A 23,390-nucleotide genomic window follows, 5' to 3' on the forward strand; every position below is an offset into this window, starting at 1 on the left:
GGAAATTTGGCTGATCCTTGACGGGATCACTGGTAGCAACACAAAGTTGATTTTATACTAATGTGAGCTAATATTCAATGTTTCTTGAAATGATTAATGTTGCAAATATAAATTGATAAAATTACAGAATATATAATGGGACAAATGTCTTGGTAATTATTTTGTTTTGTTTACAATAATTAAATCAGCAGCTGTCTGATAACAGAAGAATATGTAGAAGTATGGTATTTGGGGTAAAAAGCACCCCTGCTGTTGGGGCTAAAGGCAAAATAATTAACATGATAATACATAGCTGAAAGACTTTTTTATTTGGTTGGCATGACATGGATTAAGTTGGGTGTCTAATTTAGAGATGATTACCATATTAATGAAACCATAATACTTAACAATATTATATTAACCATATCATATAATAAAATATCATTTGTATTGTTACTGCTGTAAAGCCACACTACCAGTCAAAAGTTTTTGAACATTAAGATTTTTAATGTCTTCTGCTCTTAAGCCTGCATTTATTTGATGCAGCAAGAGCAGTAATGTTATAAAATATTTTTACTATTTAAAATAAATAGTAAAAATAGCTTTCTTTTGGAATATATTTTAACATTTAATGTATTCTTGTAATAAAAGCTAAATTTTCAGCATCATTACTCCAGTCTTCAGTGTCATGTGATCCTTCAGAAAATCATTCTAAAACGCTGATTTGCTGCTAAAGAAACATGTATATTATTATTATCAATATTTTAAACAGCTGAGTACATTTATTCAAGATTTTGTGATGAACAGAAAGATCCAAAGATCAGCATTTATCTGAAATAAAAAGATTTTGTTAAAGCTTGACGTCAGTATAATTTTAGAAGAAATTATAGAAATTAATACTTTTATATGAACATGTTTAAATGACAGATTGACAGTGACTTGTATTATATTACACAAAATATTTCACTATTGAAAATATTTCAATATTTCACAAGTATTTGTATCAGTACTGGGTGCCTTTTGCCCCATGCTATTAAGTCTTACTCCAAAAATGGGGTTAAAGGCCCACATTTGCCACCTCATACATTTGTAAACAAAACAACTACTTTTAAAATTTATTTTCCTATAAAATGTGCTGCTCCATCAATGTTCAACATTCTTTTCTTCTGCATCATACACTGTGGGAGTGGTGAAAAGCACAATTACCTCAAGATGTACTTTTATCCCTGTTGTACCCTATTATACAACTAGGACAACATTTACTGCAGCATTAAACTACGTTATTTCTCTGACAGAACCTTACAGCAGACAACAACCGCAAACCTTTGTGAGGTAAACAATTTCCAGGAAAAACCCTTAAGGACAACATTAGTAGACCTAAATCTGAGGGGAAAATCACCAAGGAAGTGTAAAAATGTCCCTTTGTTTAAATGAGCTAAATGAGCCGTCTGTTTGCAAGCTAGAAAGTTGGTCTAAATGCCTTTTACACTGCAGCATAACTGCAGACAGAAACACTTTATCACAATTAAATTTGATACAATCAGCCGATTCACTGTTTAGAGTTGATTATCCAGACATTAACTTACTTTGGTGCCTTATCATTTACAACTATTTCATTCATTCAAATAGTCAACTAACCCGCAGAACACAGTTCTAATGAATCATTGCTGTAAAATATTTTTTTAGTCACCAAAAGGGCCAGCTGGTTTAGAAAACTCAACCTATAAACTGACTGAACCTATAAACTGAGTTACCTTTGCACTGACCATAATAAAGGAAGGTTTTTATTTTTTTTACCTTTGTGTCCAAATCAAGGTCATGCTTTAATGGTGAGATTTCTTCCACAGAACTTGCTTCACAGGTGTCCTCACAGTCATTGTCATGTGATTCCACACCCTCCTGAGAGTTTCCCTCATTCTCGCCCTCGTTAAAAAGGCCATATAAAAGACCTGGCTCTAGTTGCTCCCATTGGTCTCTCTGTTGGTGCACAGGTTCTAAGCCAGATCCATCCGAGTCCCATTCACTATCCCCAGTCATTGATCCAAGCACAAAATCAACACCTGATCGGGTCTCCTCTGACTCAGAGTCCAAATCCTGACAGTCTTCGCAGGCAGAGCCCCCATCGGACACAAGCCGCTCAGGGGCTGCCAGGTAAACGAAACTATCGGAGGAGAGAAATGCCCCTTCCTCTGGCTCAGGGCAGCATTTAAGGAGGGGGCTCGGAGGGGCTGATTCCACTGATGGAGATGAGGGACAATCCTGAGGATACTGAGGTGGCACAGCCACAGCTAAATACACAAAACTGTCTGTTGCAACAAAAGCATCAGCATCTTTGCTATCAAGTCCTGCTGTTCTTGACTCATGTTTAGTGGTCGACACGGGCAGAGGGGAAGGTGGAGCAGAATCAATATTGATATTAGGAGAGTCTAACTGAGAGTACGAGGCATTTGATTTTGGCGTACTTGTAGTTCCCTGAACAGCCTCTGTTACTTCCCAATCATGTGACGATACCTCCTCTTGAACAAATACTTCCATGGAGACCAAAATCTCTTCGTTTTTCTCTGATTTTGAAGAGGCTCCCTCTTGGTCAAAGGTCATTTCCATAGTTACTTGAGCAGGCTCAGAGGAAACTGCATCCTCATGAGAGACAGTCTCATAGTGACTGTCCCTAACTTCTCTTTCTGCCTCATCTTCCAAGACAGAGCACTCTGGGGACTGGTGAATACTGTCCTCAATTTCCACCCCTTCTAAATCAGTCGTAAAGATGCCTAGATTCAAATTCTCTAAGGGGAAAAGTCCATGAAGTAAGGAGATATGAATGTCAGATGTCTCATCTTGTTTCATCACCTCCTCATCCTCTTGCTCTTCATGATCAGATGAAGCTCCACTGCCTAAATCTGAATCACTCTCTGGTTGCTCATAGCTTGCGGTTTGAAACGCATCAGATGGCACAGTCCCATCTTGGTGTGAGGTTTGAATGCCACTGGATTCAGAATCTAAAGCATCTACATCAACTATGTATGAAGTATAATCATCCTGATCGTGATTATTACCTTCACTATTGGAGGGAAGACAGCTTTGCAGTTGGTCTGGGCTTTGGTCAATATCTTCAGCTGAAAAACAGCTTTGTGTACTTTCTGTTGAATTTCGATTCATTTGTGTTACACATGGCTCAGTCGAATCGGTGTGCTCTGTGACATCCTGTGCTGACATCACAGCACAATCTTCATCATACAGCTCTTTGATGTCATGTTTAACTTCAGCTTGATCCATTTTCACCACAAACAGTTTGTCAAAGGTATCAAAGTATTCACAAGTCTGAGAAGGATCCCTCTGCTCAGAAACAGTTGATTTGTCTATGTCCTCTTCCAAACACTGTCTTTCCAGCTCAAGGAAAAGTTCATCTGAACCTGCCTCTGAGCTGGGGCAAGGGGAAGCACTGGGAGCCTCCGAACCTCCGAATCCTACAGGTGGTGTCAAAAGGGGCCAGTGGCCTGAGGATGCAAGTTGTTGTGTCTCCCAGTCCTGTAACTGCGATTCCTCTTCTTCGACCTCCCAAGATATGCCGCTTGTTTCACTGCTCTCCAGTTTTAACACTGCCTGCCAGTTTCTCTCCTCCATCTCCAGTCTTTCTTCCTCTTCTTTCTTTTCTTGCTCTCTATCCATGTCATTCTCCTCCTCTAACTCCTCCAAGATTCTGCGTTCATCTTCTTCAAAGCGAAGTTCTGAGGCGGTCTTCTCTCGTAGCCCGCTGGTAGGCGGAGGCCAACCTAATAAACCATCCTCACCACCCTCTTGACTGATGCATGGAGACAGGGGCAAACCTCCATAATTAAGTCCTTCTCCTTCTTGCAGGAAAGGTGATGGAGGATCCAGGAGGTACAAAGATTCCTCATCGCTCTCCTCACCAAGAACTGGGGGCAGTGGAGGCAGGATAGGAAGAACCCTCACATGCCCCAGTGACCTTTTACTACCCCTTATACTACGTGGCCAGGTACGGGCTTTAGTGGGAGGACAAAATACCGGTTTTGGGGGTATTAGTGGAATGGTGTCTTGGTCATGTTCCAGTAGAGGTGAGTCTCGCTCATTATCAGAGGTTCTAGCTGCAGTTGCATCCCAGTTTTGTGGTGGTTCTTCGGATACACTTCTAATACACATTGGGGCTTGAGTTGGTTTGCTCTGTTCACCTCTCTTTCTCTCAACCTGAGCAATACTTGGACTAGCTTGTGGAGAGCCTGACTGAACAAAACTAGTAGTCTCCGAGGGTGGTTGTTCTTTTGCGGGAGAAGACAGAGCAGTTGCAGGTTTGTGAGAGTGCAGCTGGAGGGGCTGTTTTTGTTTGAACGGATGAGGAAGATGGGAAGGAATAGGGCTAACAGTGGGAGTGAAAGACGGAGAGCTGGAGACAGGTGGAGTTTGAGGACCTCCAGATGAGGCAGGGGAAGGTGAGAAAGGTGGTGCCAAAGGTGTCGATGATGTAGAAGATGAGGCTAGTAACAGCGGTACAGGGTGAAGAGGCGAGACTGGGATTCCAGCCCCAGACAGACGCTTCTCTCCACTCTCTCCAGGTGAAAGCTCTAAACGTTCTGCAAACTCAGGGTAAGTAGGGGGCATGAATGCTTTCCAGGAGCGGCGATTTGGATTGTCCTTTTTGTCACCGCCCTGGTGCCGCCTTTTGGTCACAACAGCTGCCCCAACGGCAGCTGAATTTGATGCAGGAATGACGACTGCAGAGCCGACTCCTCCGACAGGTGACATACTCTGAGGGTCACCGGTGAGTTTCAGAGCATCAAAAATAACTCGTTCGTCCAGCCTTTTCACACCTGCATCTGTAGGCCCTCCCCGTGCAACAAATACTCCACCTATGTCGGCTCCCAGCGTCCCATTGCTGGAGAGCGTACTCCCCTCACCGCCCCCTGAGCCCAGAGTGCTGCGAGAAGGCTGGCTGAGCTTTGAGCCTTGATCAATCTGCTCATTGATGCGCATAGTGTCGTAAATTGAGCGCTGGGGTACATAGCAGTCCTCAATGTATGCCTCCTCATCATCGCCCTTCCCAAGGCACCTGGGGTTCTGCCGCAAGCAGTCCGGGCGGCTCAGAGGTTTTCCCATCCCAAACCACAGCGCCCTCAAGGGGCTGAGATGGGATGGTTACTATTCCACAAACAAAGCCTGCTGTGAGTAACAGTGAGGTTCTGAACTACTTCGATAGCTCACCCATGAGTTCTGTAATGGTGATGCACTGAATTCTCAGTATACAATGTATTATGATGCTTAACATCCGGGATTAATATCCAAGTAAGAAAAGATACGAGCCCTCGATTCAGAGCTACATGGCGGCATCTGCATGTGCAATGCTGATATGCATTAGAAATGTCTCATGTGCACAGATGAATCTTTGCAGTAGCATATTAAGTATTAAGAAAAATATACAAAAAGTCTGGTCAGATGTGCAAAATCCATAACAGGGTAATAACATCCCTCATGGACAGTATTCCTTTGTTTCCTTTATGAACCGCTGAGTCCTAAATCCTCAAAACAAGAGCAAAATCCAAAATCCTTTCCTTCCTTAGTGCTGCTTCCTCTTGACTCTCCTTCCCGCTGCCACAACAGGAAAATCAAAGCAGGGTTTCAGCTACTTTCACCATCTCCAAGAGCAGCAGCCAAAGCTGAATGAGGCTCCTTTTAAGGTGAGAACTCCACACTCTGTTACATAAAACTGAGTTCAGCAAAGAAAAACAAAAAGTGCCAGTCAGGAGATTTTGTCTCTCATCTCCCTATTTCTTCTAAGTACATAAGGTAACAGCCATAATTCCTTGGAAGCATTTCCAAAAACAAGGCATCTTGACTTGATAAAACAAAAAGCGCTGTAAACTTACTTGATAACACTAAAGAAACAGTCATAAAACAGTAGCAGACTCGCGCCTCCGACAGTCCTACCAGTGTTCCAGACGTGTATTCTTTATCAATTTCTGCTTCCTCTTTTTAATCCTATAATGAAGCATTAATAGAGCATGTCAGGAAGAGAAGCCATCTGTGCCTGAAATACCTCATCCTCTTCTTTTATCTAGTCCTCTTCAGCAGACGGAGCACGAGGGACTGAAATCAATGAAATCCAACACTCTTTGTGACATGTTCATTTCATATTAAAAGTAAAAAAAGATGTTCTTCTAACTATCTTTTGGGCAATCCTTTCATCCAGAGCTTGAGGAAAAATCCAAGGTATCTGTGTCCAGAAGGATTGAGGTTATGGAGATCCAATGAGTCCGGTGCAGCCAGAGAGTCAGGGGACTGTATCCAGAAGGCAGAGACCCAGACAGAGCTTCATTCCAAGTGCTGCCTTGCACTTCAGGCACTGTGATTTCCAGACAATCCCCGGACACGCTCCCTCTTCTCTTATTTTCTTCTTTCAGTAGTCCAAACACAAGAGCTCAGCTAGGCTCCACGCAAACTCCTTGCTCTTCTTTTCTCTGATTTTTCTTGTGCAGACTTTCTTTCTCACACACGCTTTTCTCTGCGTCTGTTCTAAAGCCACTACACAGCTGAAATGGTTTGCAGCTGCTAAAAAAATCTCCCAGTTTTCCTCTCTCGTTCACTCCCCCTTTCTCTCACACACACACTCTCGGCTCTCTCTTTTTTTTCTCTCTCGCTCTCTCTCCCTCCTCTCTGTTTTTGTTTGAATCCAGCTCCGTTTGTTCTGTTTCCTGCTATGGTATTAAAACACAGGAAGTGGTCCAATCATGCCGGTTTCCCCTTCCAAAAAAACACACGAGACAAGGCTAGAGGAGTGAACCCAAGATAAAGTGAGTGGGAGGAGGGACCATGCAGTCCATGCAGTCAGTGGGAGTGACCAATCCGGGGATCTGACGCGTTTCTGCAGAATCACTGGATAACGGGAGCAGCTTATCGCATACTAAGCTAAATAAACCATCTTTGTACATTCAAAGCAGTATTGAAGAAGAGAGACTACAAGCTCTCACTAAGAGTTTTCTTCTTTTGTGTACAATGAGCCTCAATGACTCAACTTGTGTGACTGATACAGCTCATTTTCATTCTGTATTTGTTATATTCACAAATTTGCTGTTATCTAAACCTGAATCAGCTGGGATAAACACTCCCACTCAAAAAGAGCCAAATGCCTGAGGCAAAACTCAAACTCAAGATCACAATAGACAGACAGACAGGAAAAGTGCAAGTGAAAATGATAACTAAAGTGGGAGTGGCCATGCTGAAAGAGGAGGGAGCTTGAAAGAAGGAATTAAAGAAATAACGGCTGCCGTTCTTTACCCCTCCAATAAACTGCCATACGTGGAAGCAAAAATCCCCTGCACAGTGCACACATTCCCTCTTACTGTTCCGTCCCCTCCCTCCCTCCTTTTTCAGATAGGCCCTCTGTAACAGCAAAACAATACAAGAGGACATACAAAAGTCTGCCATATTCACACACCCCACTTGTGCATTCCCGTCTGCTACTCTTCTGTAACACAATCCTGTCAGGAGAGACCATAAGGGGGGGGGGGGGCTGGGGCCTCTGATGAGGGGCTTTAGCATAACACAACATGAAAATGAATGAACATTCCACTTAGAAGTGTCCACCGACTCAAACCAACATGAAACGGGAATATAAAGTGTGAGCTTTTAATATTTTTTTACTGCACAGATCACAATCTGTCTATCCTTCTTTCAAAGCGTAAAGGTACAGTTCACTCTTCTTGGCATTTCAAATCCGCATGGTTTTCTTCAATGCAACATAAAAGGAAACATTTTTCATGGGATTACATTTCAAAAAGGGTGGAAAAGCACCAAGGAAGAAGGCCAGTGCAATTCGTGTAATAGGTTCTGAACCAAGTTTGAACTTCCAAAATGCAGTTTAAATGCAGCTTTAAAAGGCTCTAAATGATCCCAGCTAAAGAAGAACGGTCTTCTTTAGCCAAACAATTGATCATTTTCAAAACAAATTGACAATTTATATACTTTTTAACCTCAAATGCTCCTCTTGTCTGGTCTCTGTGATGCACATGCGTAGTCTGTATAATCCGGGTCAATACAGTTTGGGTATGCCGAAAAACTTGTCTCGTTTTCAACTCATGCAGACCAATACAAGCGTTTGAGGTTAAAAAGCATATAAATTGTCAATTTGTTTCGAAAATGACTGATCGTTTCTCTAGATAAGACCCTTCTTCCTCAGCTGGGATCATTTCGAGCCATTTGAAGCGGCGTTTAAACTGCATTTTGGAAGTTCAAACTTGGGGGCACCATTGAAGTCCTCTATATGGAGATAATTCCTAAAATGTATCGGCTGAAGAAAGAAAGAAATGAACATCTTGGATGACAAGGGGGGAGTAAATTATCTGAATATTTTTGTTCTGAAAGTAAACTACTCTAACACGCCAAAAATGTCCTCACATAAAGCAATCATATGACTTCAGAAGATGTGGAATAGAGCTCAAAAGTCCCTGCTGAAAGGCTTCAGTACCCATTCATTGTGATTACAAGGAAAATATTCTTTTGTGCTCCATGGCAGAAAGAAAATTTTATGGGTTTGGGATCTCAATAAGGGTCAGTCGATTTTTTACTACTCCTTTAAGAAGCTAGAGCAGAGAATAAACACTGAACGCATGTCTGGCCATTCTTCCAAGCACTCAGTCCAAGAAGCACAAATGCATGCCGAAAAATGCACACAGTCACGCATGAAAAGGGGGAGGGGCTTGTTCGTCCTCAGTGATCTAACTGTTGCTCTGAACCACCACGCTCCCCGTGGCCTGCATGTCAAGCAAGCTAAATACTCTGTCTTTCTTATAAACTCTTTCCCCCCCGTGTCAGTTGGGTTGCAGCTGTCATGGCCGCTTCCAACACAAACCTCCCAGCAGAAACAAAAGAGGTTTGTTGTCCATTTTGCTGGTGCTTGTGCTCAAACTAGGTTTCAATGAGCTGTATTACTGGAAGATAAACAGTAATAGCAAATACATTTGTACACAAAATATAAGATCAGAAACTAAGTAATCCAAACCTAGTCTTCTCATTGCACTTCCTGATACCAATTAAATTCATGACTTTTTGACTGGTGCATCCCCCACTCTACTTTTCCTCATTCTTTCAGTGACTGGTCATTTGGACTGTCACGCCTGGTTAAAGAGTCACAGTCTTGACTCAGACAGGAAGAGGGAGGGGTTTAAAGCCCCAAAATCCTCTATAGAGACTCTATTGAAGCTGAACTGACTGGCATAGGTAAAGTGTTACTACTGTTTTGTGTCTTGTGCTAAAACAGCCCTCATTTAAACACTGGCGGTCACTCAGCACAACAAGCACGAGGCTTGAGAAACATTATTGACTTTAGAGGGCTATTTGTTGCCAACAGCAGTGCACCTGTTGATATTGTTTTTTTCTCTGTCGCTTACCCACTCCTACTCTCTCTCTCTCCCCCTGTATGATTGCACCAAAAGTAAAAGATACTTTTATAGGGCTACATCTGTTTGTTTCGGTTGTTCATCTACCCCCCCTCTTCTCTGGTTCCCTTTGCCACACTGGTTACTAGGTAGCATGTCTCTCATTTTCTCTATCTCAGCAGTAGATTTATAATTAACCACCAGGCTTTACCTGAATGACTCAATGTGTGCATTGTTCTCTCTCACCACCACAGACAAAAAGACATATGGAGCTGAGACAGGAATACAAACACCTCTTCTAAAAGGTGTCTGATCTGGCCACAAAATTAAAGCAATAAAATAAGTCTTAAACACATTTACAGCTTTACCCTTTAGCTTCACGTTTAGTTAATATTTTTTATATTATTAAAACTATTTATTATTCTGTTAAAAAAAACAATGTGAAAATTAAATAAAATATAATAAAAGTCTGCATCTGCAACCTTTTGTTCCCACACCCAGTGATTATTATCTTGGTAATTATTTCCAAATGTCAAAGGGGGTCACCCTATTTATATTAAGTTCCTATTTATTTCTGTTGGTGAGCTAATTGAGAGTAACTGGTAGGGAAAGTGGGCTATTTTGTGGAATGCCACAGTAATGCACAACAGCTGAAACAATATCAGGCAATGGGAAGAGCTAGAGAAAGCATGACATAACACATGCATGTGCACATATACTCGAATGCCAGAGTGTGATGTATAAAACAGGGTCAATTTAGAGAAATTAAGTCATCAGATTAGTCTAACCATGTTATCCTAATGTAATCAACCACTTAGGCCAAAAAATAAACTAAATTTACACAACTTTCATTCTGAGGTGGAAGATGTTCCACAGAAATCAGAGATCATGGAGATGTCACAACAATACTTAACCGCAAAAAAGCTGTATGAGGCTACAAAAGACATATCATTGAAATACAGTAGGTACCTATGAAATTTGTTTCATTTTTTCCCAAATTATGTTTAATTCCCCTGCCCTCCAAATTCATTTAAAAATTGAATGTATTCCTGTGATTTCAAAGCTGAATTTTAGCATCATTACTTCAGACACACGGTGCTCATTCTAATATATTGATTTGCTGCTCAGAAAACATTTATTATTATTATTGTTATTGTTATTATGTTGAAAACAGCTGAGTAGAATTTTTTCAGGTTTCTTTGATGAACAGAAAGTTCAGAAGAACAGCATTTATCTGAAATAGAAATCTTTTGCAACTCCAAGCTTTTGTATGGTATAGTTTATAATGTTACAAGATTTTTATTTCAGATAAATGCAACAGCAAATCAGCATATTAGAATGATTTCTGAAGGATCATGTGACACTGAAGACTGGAGTAATGATCCTGAAAATTTAGCTTTGACCACAGGAATCAATTGCATTTTAAAATATAGTCAAATAGAAACCATTTATTTTAAATATCAATATTATTTCACAATATTACTGCTTTTGCTGTATTTTTGGATCAAATAAATCCAGGCTTGGTGAGCAGGAGAGACTTTTTTTTCCATTTCTGTCACAGTTTCTTCAAGTTAAACCTAACTTTTATTTTCAGTGGTTGCAGCTTAACCACAGCACTAGTCCATAACGCGTTTTGATTTAAGTGTACCGACATATTTTTTATTTATTAATTGAAAATTTGGCAAATTCTGTAACATTCCATGTTATACAGTTAATTCCGTTTTTATGACTGGCTTCTGCGATTACATCCACACTTTCTGCACTGCGGAAATCATTGTGCCCTAACCATTACCTACCAAGATCCAGTTGAAAGTTCAATAGGATCTCTGGGTCAACAGGATATCCAAAATATGTGCAAGTACGTATACTTCATAGCAGGATTTGTTGCACTTAATGCAACAGACCTTAATGCAAACTATTGTTTATTCATTTAATTTGGCAGGGTTTTATTATTATTTTTATTAACCATGTTAATATACTGTACTTCTTTGAAAGAACTTTCCATTACCTTACTGCTATATTGAAAAATGAATTATTCCAGAAAAATAATCAGTGCTAATCTGCTTCATGTGACTGTGAGGCCACAAGATTGATGATGTTAGAGGGGAAACCCCTAAGGTTTGGGTGGGGGTAGGGAAGGTCATGGCATAGTCTCTGCAGTTGTTATTGTGGAGGAAAGGCTGTGATCACAAACTACGTAAAAAGAGGTCGACAAAAATAGACAAACCGGCAAGAGCAAGGGAGGCATGGAAAAAGTAAAGGGAGTGAAGATATAAGCGGCCAGGGTGAAGACAGTGTGGACAACCCGATGTGATTTAGAAGCCATTCCCTCATCCCAACAGCCCTGCGAAGGAATTCCCAGTTGGACAGGGGGCCCTCGTTTTACTCCAGGCTAGCACTTCATCTCGCCCCGCCGGCTCAAGCTTCAGCTGCTATGGGACCGGGCGACATGGGAGTGCACAAGGGTGCATAAGGGACAGGAATTTTAGGGAGAGGGGGTAACCACACCCTGCTTATGTGAGTGTGTGTGAGTGTGTCTGCAGGGTCCAGGGTGGGGAGACAGCTGGGATGCCGGACGCTCCACACGGACTGGAATTAGAAACATTCTCACACATGGACCTGCGGCCACACTCCCACAACATACAAACACACCTTCTGCGTCTACATAGCACCCTATAGCACACGCCAACCTGCTGCTAAATATGAGAACACATCCAGACGGGAAGCACCGGACGACACTGGCAAGACATTGCACACTCACAAGTCACAAGTGCGACAAGTTTCCCTGTTTCTCTCCAGCCGATTTCCACGACATCTCAATACGCTCATTGTTAAAAGGCTAAACAATGATACTGCCTAATCTGACACCTTCTCTTAATACCCCATGGCCCCCGCAGCTGCCCCGACGGAGCTTACACAACAAAAAAACCTCTCAGACACACACACAGGATCACCCTCCCCTCTCCGCCCCTTTAAGCAATGACATCATTTGGATTTGGTGTCTTTGAAATGGAGTCTGGCTTGCGCGGAGCGAGGCGAAAATGAGAGCAGACTATTTAGTGGCAGACGAACAGGCTGCGCTCAAATTTATCTTACAATGTTTCATTACGAAGTGGTAGACGAAAGGAGAGAAATGGGGCAGAGAGGATGGAAAAATGACGAATGCTGGCAGCCAAGTTGGATGAATACCAAAGATGTCTTTCTGAACATATTTTATTCCTCTTTCTCTCTTCTTCCCCTTTGTAATGAATGAGATCCCATTCCACAGCTTCCTAAAAATAAGCTGCAGACTGCAAATACATGCAGTGGGGTTCAGAAGTCCACTTGTGAAAATGCATTTTTCAAATGTTCTTTTTTTTCTTAAAAATTATATCCCTGCAGCATAACATTAATATAAGCACAGTTTAAGTAAAAAAATAAATAAATAAATAGTAATAGTAACAATTATAGTATTACAATTATAGTATTTTTTCGGTATTTAGCTTTAATGTAAAATACATATATTTTAAAATTATTTTATAATTTATTAACGTCCATTTATTTGTATAAAACTAATAAGTTATACAAATAATCATTTTATTAATATTTTGCTTTTTTTGTGCAACAGCCTACATTGCATCCTATATTGTCTTCATGAGATAGAGATAAGTTGCTGTCTTTATTTCAAGGTCTTCAAGGTCACATAAAGCAGTAATTTTTCATTGTCTTTTGTTATAATACCAACTGCTAAATTTGTGCATGTCACACAATGTCAGACTGAGCATTTAGAAAGACACAACTAAAGACTATTAAAGTCCCTATGAAACCAAAATTGTTTAACTATAAGCTTAAGGTTAACTATAAGCTAGTGTGTTTTAGAACAATGACAAAACTTGCATTCAAAACAGTCTATAACTTCCGCCAGTGGATCAACGATTTTGATGACATCACCCTGCACATCAGCCTCTAATCAAACTTCATCTAATCAAATGTTCTCTAGAATCCGAAGCGCCCCACCCCCTACACTATAAATAGATGCTGCAGATGTGGCTGAAATCGGTCACTTGTTCACCGAATTTGTATTTTCTGTACGGTGAATAGCACATACTGCACTATATAGGGGATAGGGAACAATTCAGACAATGTTAATATGCTTTCCATTGTGGGGAAAGAAGTCTTTGCGCTTGGCGAGTTGGCGCACACCATAAAACATATTAGACCTATTTGAGTTTTACAAAGAATGTTATATTTTATAGTGATGATGAGACAATGTAATACATTGTCAAGTGTGGCTTTACTAAGCACAGAGGCTCTGGCCCAAGCTGTGATATAAACTAAACGCTATTGGCTAATTAATAAAGGGTTTTCCTGTTTCAGTTAATTAGGTCAACACATGGAACAACACTGTGTGTTTCAAAGCACTTCAGTAGACCTTTAAGCATATTAAGCATCTGCTTATTATTTTAAAGTGATACTTCCTGATGAAAAGAGAAATCTGCTATACTTAGAAAAAAACTTGGATGTTATAAAAGTGAATCCTATAAATATGTCAACATGACTTTTGAAGCCTGCTGTACTTTATATTTTCTATTTACAACTTGGCTTTTAACTTAAAACCTTTAAACCCTACTTCACCCCTGTATTGATTATAGACATCCACATCAGCTTCGCTGTAGACCATACTGACAACACCCACTTCTTATTCAGCTACGTATTCTTCCCTCCTCTATTCATTCCCTTTTCTGGCCCTCTCGCTGTCTGTCTGTTCTTTGAAACACTTTTATACAACCTGCTTTTATTTATATCAGAATGAAAAGCAGAAAAGGGGATGTGAGTGATGGTGTGCATTCAATATCGTTAAAGATTTGATAGAGAGCTTTATTAGACCGCTACGCCTATGATGAGATGAGGTAGGAGTGAAGGTATGAGACAAGCAAGTGGGTAGACGGGGAGTAGAAAAGCAGAAATACTCAAAAAAGGAAAAAGCTTGAGGAAAAGACAAAAGAATTTCCAAGACTTCCTCAGTGATGCAAGTTTCTACAAATGAATTCAAGTCAAATCAAGGACACTAACGGTCATTAAAAATGAAACATTCAACTAATGAAAGACAAATATACAGTATTGGCCATAATTGCCCACTGATCAATAACTCTGCCTGCTTGGCTGATTAAAACAGATGCTTTACTACACTGTAAAAAACAAAACAAAACAAAACAAAAAACAAACAAAACAAAAACCCAACAACCAAAATTTGTTATCCAACTTAAAATAAATTGTTACCTTGCTGCTGTTCAGTCAACTCAAATAAGTTTAGCCAACTTAAAATGTTAAGTTGTACTAAGTGAAAAATTAGATATTTGAGTTGACTAAACCAAAAATTTGGTTTGTTAAACTTAAAGGCTGGGCTTGTTATCTAGTTGCCTTAAAATTAAGTTGCATCAACTCAAATATCTAAGTTCTCAGTTAGTACAACTTAACATTTCAAGTTGACTGTAAACAGTGTTTACCAAGCGAACGTGCAAAGAAAGTTCAAGTAAGTCAAATGCTGTTTACAAACAAAAAGGTACAACGATGTTGGACGATTCTGAAGTTGTACGAGAAAATAAGATTTTTCGCCTTACTCTGTATTTTGTAGCCGGAGTACACAGACGATGAACTTAGACGTGATTCGTAGTAGTCATGGGAAGTTCGAATCATTTTACCGACTTTGAGTCCTTTGAGTCTCATTCAGCAAAATGAACCAATCTCTTTTCGAGTTATTTCGCTCATTTTAGGAAAATATAATTAAAATGTTACGTATTACTTCCCTAACACATCTACTGCTTACACAAACGTTGATCACACTACAAACAAAACAAAACTAGATGAATTCATTGTTTACCAGAAAAAAAATTGATTAGTTCATCTCTCGAGTCTTCGGGTTCGAGTCGTTCGTCACACGTGACAGCCCCATTAGATGAACGAACGACTCGATAATCAGGTGAATTAATTCCAGTACAGAACCTAATAGGATGTTGTGCATGCACTACTGAACAAATCACTTCCAGAGACAACTCGTTATTCCCGAGTCATATTAAAGATTCGTTCAAAATGAACGAAAACGACCCATTACTAATTCGTAGCATTGTGAACGTGCATCCCAGAGCCTGTGCTACACAAGCTTTTGTGCTTAAGAAGTATACAAATTTTTATTTTTCGAAAAAAATTACAGATCGTTTCGCTAGATAAGACCCTTCTTCCTCAGCTGGCATCATTTAGAGCACTTTGAAGCTGCATTTAAACTACATTTTGGAAGTAGGGCTGCAACGATTAATCGCACGATGTTGTGCATAAAATTTGGCGTAGCTTGTCAGTGCTTTACGGCTCTGTGTATTACTTGCCGCTCCAGCTGAACGCACGTGATGGAGCTTTACTACTAATCAAAGTACCAGCTTCATTGACTAAACGCGCCTCACGACATCGTGCGATTAATCGTTGCAGCCCTATTTGGAAGTTCAAAATTGGGGCACCAATCAAGTCCATTATATGAAGAAAAATCCAGAAATGCTTTCCTCAAAAAACTAAATCTTTAAAATTGGTATGTGTGTTGTAGGTGGATAGATCAGAAGTGGATTAGCGGTTAAAATAGGGTAGAGCTGGAAGTGGGTGGACTACAGAGGGTTCTTGCACCTGACCTCCTCCCTTCTTAAGCTCCGATATTGACGCTGTGGACTGACATAGATTAGCTGTGCGGTCAGAATTAGCTCAGTGTCCATCACAGCGCTGACATCGTTAATGAGCTCTCTGTATTGGCACTCAGTGGGATACAGTGGAAAAAAAGGCTGCAATGAAAGATTTATTTTGCAGGATATTACAACATCTCTGAAGAATGCAAATCAGAGTAACAAATTCCACCCTTCCAAATTCCATGAACTTTGAAAGCACTAAATGTTTATTGCCATTTAAAATAATTTAAAGTTCACTGAACTACCCCAATAGCACCCAAAGTCTTTTAAACTAGTCAAACTGTTGTTGCTGAGCAATCAAACATGGCAGAGGAAGGAATGATTCAGTCTCAGCAAGGCATATTTTCTACAGCACTGATTCACTCTCCTGCTCCTGGAGGTCTCTGACGCCCACCACATCCGTCATTTCCTCAGCTCTACTTCTTCCCACTTCCACCTACACCTCTTCACTCTCACACTCTCCTTTCTTTCACCACCCTCAAGAGGCATGACTAAGAGAGATACAGACATTTCATCAGACGGTCAGGGGAGGAAAGGTGAACTCGAGCAGCCCACTCTGAAGAGTAACAGCTGACGCGTCTCTCCTTATTCTCTTGAAACCATCACAGAGAACATGATGAGAGGAAAACAACAAGAACATGTTGGTAAAGTAGGATTTATTAAGAGGGAGAGCTTTTAACCTGCAGTAATATAAATTTTAAAAGTACCATGCAGATCTCAACACATTTTCTTTGCTTTTCTCTTTTAAACACGCATATTTAAGAGCAAAGATTTTAGAATAATTATTTTAATAATAATTATAATAATTAAGAGGTGACATATCATAAAAATCTGACTTTTTCCATGTTTAAGTGCTATAATCAGGTCCCCAGTGCTTCTACCAACCAAGAAAACAAGGAAAAACACAACCCAGTAACTTTGTTTAGGTAAGTCATTTTCTACAAATGTAAAAAAAGATTTCGCTCACCCATGATGTGGTAAGGGGATCTTATTATAATATTACTGCCAGTTAATCTGCATGTTTCCACCCTTGGCGGAAGCAAACAACAATGTACCAGTTCTAACGCTGCTGCCACACACATCTAATATAAACATGCAATTTCTTTTCCAGCTGTTTACCTTTACAGACATAAGCAACTGTTTTTGTAACTCGTGTTTTTAACATAAACTTGTGTGTATGTGACAGTTTAAGCGCAATCAGACATGAAAGAGAACTTAGTTTAGTACTCATATGACGTGCCAGGGCTCGACAATAAGGAGTGCCCGATGACCCGGGGCCAGCGTTAAAGACACTCGGGCCACTGCCGCATCGTCACGAAAGTTTATCAATTGAACGTGTTTGTTAACCTTGATAATTTAATATTTTAAGTGATCACAGAGCGACGCATCCCTGACAGACAAATAGCCTACAGAAGTTTTAGCTTTGTAGCTTTAACAATGATCAATACATAATTTATACAGTGGAGACAGATGCACCGATCGACCGGACATATTTCAACTGATCTCTTGTTCTGGGTTTGCACACAAACTGCATGCAATCTTCTTTCAAAATGTCATGTGTGTGGAAATATTATGAACTCTTTAGACATCTGTTAACAGAGGCCAGAGATGCTAAAGATGAACGCAAAGACAAAAAAATACTGTAGCAGGCAGAGCAAGATCATGGTGCACACTGTGCAAAATATTGGAAATATTATCCTAAATATTGAAACTGTGGTTTATGTCAATGTATCTGTGAGGGGAACTGACTGTTTTTAAAAAAAAGTTTACATGGCGTTTTCTTTTCATTTGCCCATGTATTATGTATTTTAAGTAGGGTTCATAAGCCTGATGCTGCTTTGTTTACAGTGGTAACCACAGAAACATAATATCACTTGCATTCCATAAGCGCCACCTGCTGGCAAAGACTGAGTTTGTGTTCTTTCTGCTGTTTTTCCCAAAAACATTTTTTCATTTTTAATAAAATATTAATAATAATTACATTTTTTTTAACAAACAAATAATGTTGGGACTTTAGTTAGGCTAGTAGGTTTAGGTGTGGTATCGAAATTGGAAATGAGAATTGTATAATTTTATTTGGTATGTAAAATTTTGGTGTCATATAAGCTTATTAAAATAAAAGATAACATGAGTCAAAAACAATGATAACAGCAACTATTTAATTTTTTTGTGGTAGGGCCAGTGAAAATTTTGACAGGGCAAGCAAAAAATCCTTAGCGTTGAGCCCTGCGTGTGACAGCTGCTTTCTGAGCGCTCAAAAAAATGTATATCAGAAGTTTAAAATAATGTTTTAAAATGCATGATTTCAGCATGATACATTTTGGAGACACCCAAGACTTGCAATACTACATATTGTAAAAAGGAGCATAACAGGTCTCCTTTAACACTTAATCACAATGTGATTTAGACAATTAGTACGCCTGGATCAGCATTCTTTAATGGTTCTGGAACATCATCCTGCATCATCTGCAAATCATTGGCTACTGAATTCAAGGGTAGGGTGGCTGATTCAGGAACACGTCATACTTGGGTAAACCACATGGTGCAAACATAAGCTTTGCTAAACCTTGTTTAAATATTGAAAAAACACACAATCATCCGTGCCACATGAGCTCATGTTTAGGTAGACTGAAAGTCTAAAACCTTAGAATCGCCTGTGGCACACAAACATTGTTAGCAAAGAATGCAATCTGATATTGCAAACGATGCATAAAGTACACAAAAAAATACACAAAACTTTTCCTACCTTGAATTCCTGAAGCTGTTGTTTGATGACCTCCACTTCAGTCCCAACGACAGCCTGTGTGTTCAGCACATCCTCTGCCCGTCCCAGTAACCCTTGTAGGTCAGCTAGACGGGCGTAGAACTCCTTCACACGCTCTTCTGCAGCTTCTATGAGTGCCAGGCGGTTTTGGCCCCGCTCTGCCAGCTTGCCGGCCTGTCTGCTCAGGGCTTCGGTCTCTCTTCTGAGGGCCAGAAGATCAGGAGAGCTTCCCTCTCTACGCAGCATGGTCGTGCAGTCTCCACCGTGACTGTCCAGCTCGGCACGGAGGGTGTCAAGTCGACCCAGGAAGCCCCTGACGGCATCAGCCTGTGAGGCCAAGGAATCAGCATCCCGTCCCACAGGGCTAAGGCTGTCCAGCTCATCGTCCAAATCAGCTAGGCGAGAGAAAACATCTCGAACACGTGACTGGACCTCTCCCACACCTTGCAACCGGGACTCTAAGGATGAGCAGCACTGCTCAGTCTGTGTGGGAAAGAGACAGGACACATGCAGGTAAATAGAGCTGAAATTGTGGGTCGTCATATGTTTCTAAATATACTGGATAAGCAAATTAACATAATAAGTAAAAATATTTTACAAGTATGACTGAATTTTAAATCATTTCACTATTTTGTTTAAAGCGCATATTTTCATTTTTGTACTCAACCATTCCCTCGATGTTTCTTTAATATATACTTGGGAAGACCGTTTAAAATAAAAAGGTTTTCCTGTCTCTCAAATTGCACTTTTCACCCTGTCAGTCTGTAATGCATGGAAGCCCGATTCCGCCATTGAATAAAAATGAGAAAAAAAGTTAATTACGAGTTTTTATCTCTCACAATTGTGAGTTCACGTATTGCAGCTGACTTTTTTCTCAGAATTGCATGATATAAACTCACAATTGTGAGTTATAAAGTGAGAATTCCAAGATATAAACTCACAATTGTAAGTTATAAAGTCAGAATTGCAACATCTAAACTTTTTTCTCACAATTCTGCAAATGCAAGTTTATATCTCGCAATTCTGACTTCTTTCAGAATTTTTTTTAGAATTGCAAGAAAAAAAGTCAGGACTGTGTGATATAAACTCATAATTGCGAGTTATAAAGTCAGAAGAGCGGGATATAAACCCACAATTGCAAGAAGTGTTTTCTCACAAATGCAAGTTTCTATCTTGCAATTCTGAATTTTTTCTCACAAATATGTTTGTATCTCGCAATTCTGACTTTTTCTCGCAAATGTGAGTTTATATCTCACAATTCTGACTTTTTCTCACAAATGCGAGTTTATATTTTGTAATTCTGACTTTTTTTTCTTAAAATTGTAAGATATAAACTTGCAACTGCCAGTTATAAAGTCCAATTCTAAGGGGAAAAAAGACTGATATGTTCAGAATTGTGTGATATAAACTCTCAATTGCGAGTTATAAAGTAAGAATAGTGGAATATAAACTCACAATTGCGAGAAATATTTTCTCACAAACGCAAGTTTCTATCTTGCAATTCTGATTTTTTTCCCTCGCAATTCTGATTTTTTTTTTTGCAAATGCGATATTATATCTCTTAATTCTGACTTTTTTTTTGCAATTCTGACTTTTTTTTCAGAATTGTAAGATATAAATTTGAAATTTCAAGTTATAATATCCAATTCTGAGAAAAAAGACTAATGTATTCTTAGAATTCTGAACACAAACTCAATACTGACTTTATAACTTGCAACTGTAAGTTTATAATCACAATTCTGGAAAAAAAAAGCCAGAACTGCGTGTTTTTGTCTTGCAGTTCTGACTTCATTTCCTAGAACTGCGAATTTCTTTTTCAGAATTGTGATTTTAAATCTCAAAATTTTGAGTTTTCTTCTCATAATTGCGAGTTTATATCATGCAATTCTGACTTTATAACCCACAATTGCGAGTTTATATCTCACAATTCTAAGAAAAAAAGTCAGAATTGCAAGATGTAAATTGCAACTGCAATTACGAAAAAAAAAAATCAGAACTGTGAGATAAAAAGTCGCAATTACCTTTAATCATTTTTTTATTTAGTGGTGGAAAAGGGCTTCCATAGTAATGTCCCTTTAACTAACAAAATGCAGTTCCTCAATTACAACACCCTCCAGAAGTGACATTGTTTTCATGAAAAAACAGTACAAATAAAGTGTTAGCAATAGATTTGACTTTCTCTGGTGTTATTTGGTTCCTTAATTTAAAAACGAATAATCCTGTTTTATAATATTGCAGAGTCTATATGAAAACATCTATATGAAAACAAGTTTTAAAAGATACTGTACTGTAAGTGATATCAAAATTAACTTTCTGCTGTGGCTGACTTCCAATCCTTCCATAAGTGTTAACTAACTTTAGCTCTTTATTTCTACCCTTGGTTTTACCCTGATAATTTTCTTGCTATAATGCAAATACTTTTATATAAAATTGCAAAATTGCAATAAAAAAGGTGTCAGCATATTTCTTAAAGTCTGCTAAACACATTTATAGAAATACACTTACAATTGTACTGCAACTTGTACAAAATGTACTGCATAGAAAGTCTGTATTTTAATCTTAAATACTTAAACGTTTAACGGCAAATCATAAATATAAGCTATTAAAAATGAACGAGACAAATCTAGTCCAACAGCCAGAAAAAGACTGCATCTTATTCCAGCAAACACAACATGAGCGCAGACATAAACTACAGATCAGGTTATATATAACATCCCAACTACCAGCTCAGTCCAGACACATTCCTAAGACTCCTGATCATGTGCAGATTCTCTCACCTTCTCAGTAACTTCTTCAAACTCTTTTTCTGTATCACGAGCTTGCTGCAACAGCCTCTGGCCACCATCTTCACCAGCCCTGGAGATCTCAGGCGCATCTTGCAGCAGCCCCTGAGCCAGATTTCTTAGGTACACCACCTGTGGCTGTACAGAGTTTAACAGCTCCTGCTGGCTACGCAGACGCTCCAGGCTTTTGTTGCTACAAGCTTGCGGCCCAAGTGCTTCCTGAACCTCGATCTGATGCTTGGCTGCCTCGAGTCTTCTCTCCACAGCCAGTCTGCCATCTTCAAACTCTTTCAGTCTGCTTCCCAACTCTTCTAGCTGAGCCGTGCGTCCCTGTAGTCGCTCAGAGAGACTGTCTACTCTGCGATTAAGCTGGGCTTTTTCATCCCTAACTTCCTCTTCACCAGTACAGCTCTGCTCAAGCAGCTGATCTGCTGCGGTGTTCAGAGAATCTAAAAGGGGGCGACGACGATCCAAATCTAGGCTCAACTGTCTAGCCTTTTGCAAAGCCTCGTCTAAGGCGGAGGGATCCAGTGATGGGTGGATCTCCGCCTCCCTTTCCTCACATTCTGCAATCCAAGGTACAAGCTCATTGCGATTATGTTGGTACAGCTCAGCACGGGACAGAGTCTCTTTTATTCTACTATGTTTATTAGAGGCTTGTTGGTTCATGCCCTCCCAGTCTTGCCGTAAGGTGTTAAGTCGTGTCTGTAGGGCTAATCGCTCATCTCCAGCCGGGAGCGACGCCAACAGAGATGTCCCCTCAGCCTGGATGAGCTCATAGGATCCACGTTGTTGTGCTATGGCTCGCTGGAGATCCTCTTGTTGGGCCAGAAGGGTCTTTAGAGCATCAGGTTGGCAAGGAAGGGTTTCAGAAACCCCAGCTGTGTGATTCCCAGCCTGCCCGTCCAACCAGCCACGAAGCTCGTCAAACATTTGCTGGAACTGTTGAGTGCTGGATAGGGCAGCCTGCAGCTGGGACAAGCCATCAGCTGAAAGACAGCAGTGAGCGGGATTGTTACTATTATGTACATGTAATAAATAATATGTCTTAATTTCTTAATTTCCAAACTGGTACTCACCAGCCCGTTCTTCTAGGTTTTTGAGTGGGCCGCTTACACTCTCCAGCCTCTTGTTTAACTCATCTCTGAGATACGGTTCGGCCACAATTGTGCTGAGCTCTGCACACAGCTGCTCAGCCTGGGCTAGTTGACCTCGTCTCTGTTCTAGCTCAGCACGGATCTCCCCGGTTTCCTGAAGCCTACGGCGCAGGGCTTCAGGCTGAGCGCTTAGAGAGGCCTGCGCATCCAGCCTCTCACCCAGATCGGCCACGCTCTGAGACAGCTCCCTGAGCAAAGCCAGGTAGCGCTCGCTGGTTCCCTGGGCCTGGTCGATCTGCTGCGAACGGCCGGTGAGACGAGAGGTGAGGTCTTCCCATTGCCGTGAAATGTCTGCCAGCTCCTGCCTCACCTCCTCTAGGTCCTGTCCATCTCTTGAACCCTCATCTCCGGTCGGGGAGAGGATTCCCTCTGCCGCCCGAGTCAGCTGGTCAAACTGGGGTTGCCGGGTTTCAAACTCACGTAGCATGAACTGATGGGATAAAGAAAGAAATTTAAAGTGAGGTTTGAGAACAAATTGTTTAATCTGAATTAGTTATTAATTGGAGGCATGAGGTCAATGACCAAATTTACAGTAATGCACTTAAAACAGAAGAATATAAGCTACCAGGTTTTTTTTTTTAAAAGCTTTTAGTTTTTGTATTATAAAAGTTTGTTTTTTT

At 40.2% G+C, this 23,390-nt stretch overlaps 1 protein-coding gene across 1 annotated transcript in view; it reads right to left on the reverse strand.

Annotated features, from left to right (window-relative positions):
* The window catches only part of macf1a (microtubule actin crosslinking factor 1a), a 213,889-nt gene that overhangs the window by 40,503 nt on the left and 149,996 nt on the right, over positions 1 to 23,390 (reverse strand). Inside the window, 3 exon segments of the mRNA XM_051136559.1 lie at positions 18,813 to 19,313; positions 21,608 to 22,602; positions 22,693 to 23,200. Of these exon segments, the coding sequence (XP_050992516.1) occupies positions 18,813 to 19,313; positions 21,608 to 22,602; positions 22,693 to 23,200 (2,004 nt within the window).

The sequence above is a fragment of the Labeo rohita genome, chromosome 19 (genome assembly GCF_022985175.1).
Source record: "Labeo rohita strain BAU-BD-2019 chromosome 19, IGBB_LRoh.1.0, whole genome shotgun sequence".
NCBI lineage: Eukaryota > Metazoa > Chordata > Actinopteri > Cypriniformes > Cyprinidae > Labeo > Labeo rohita.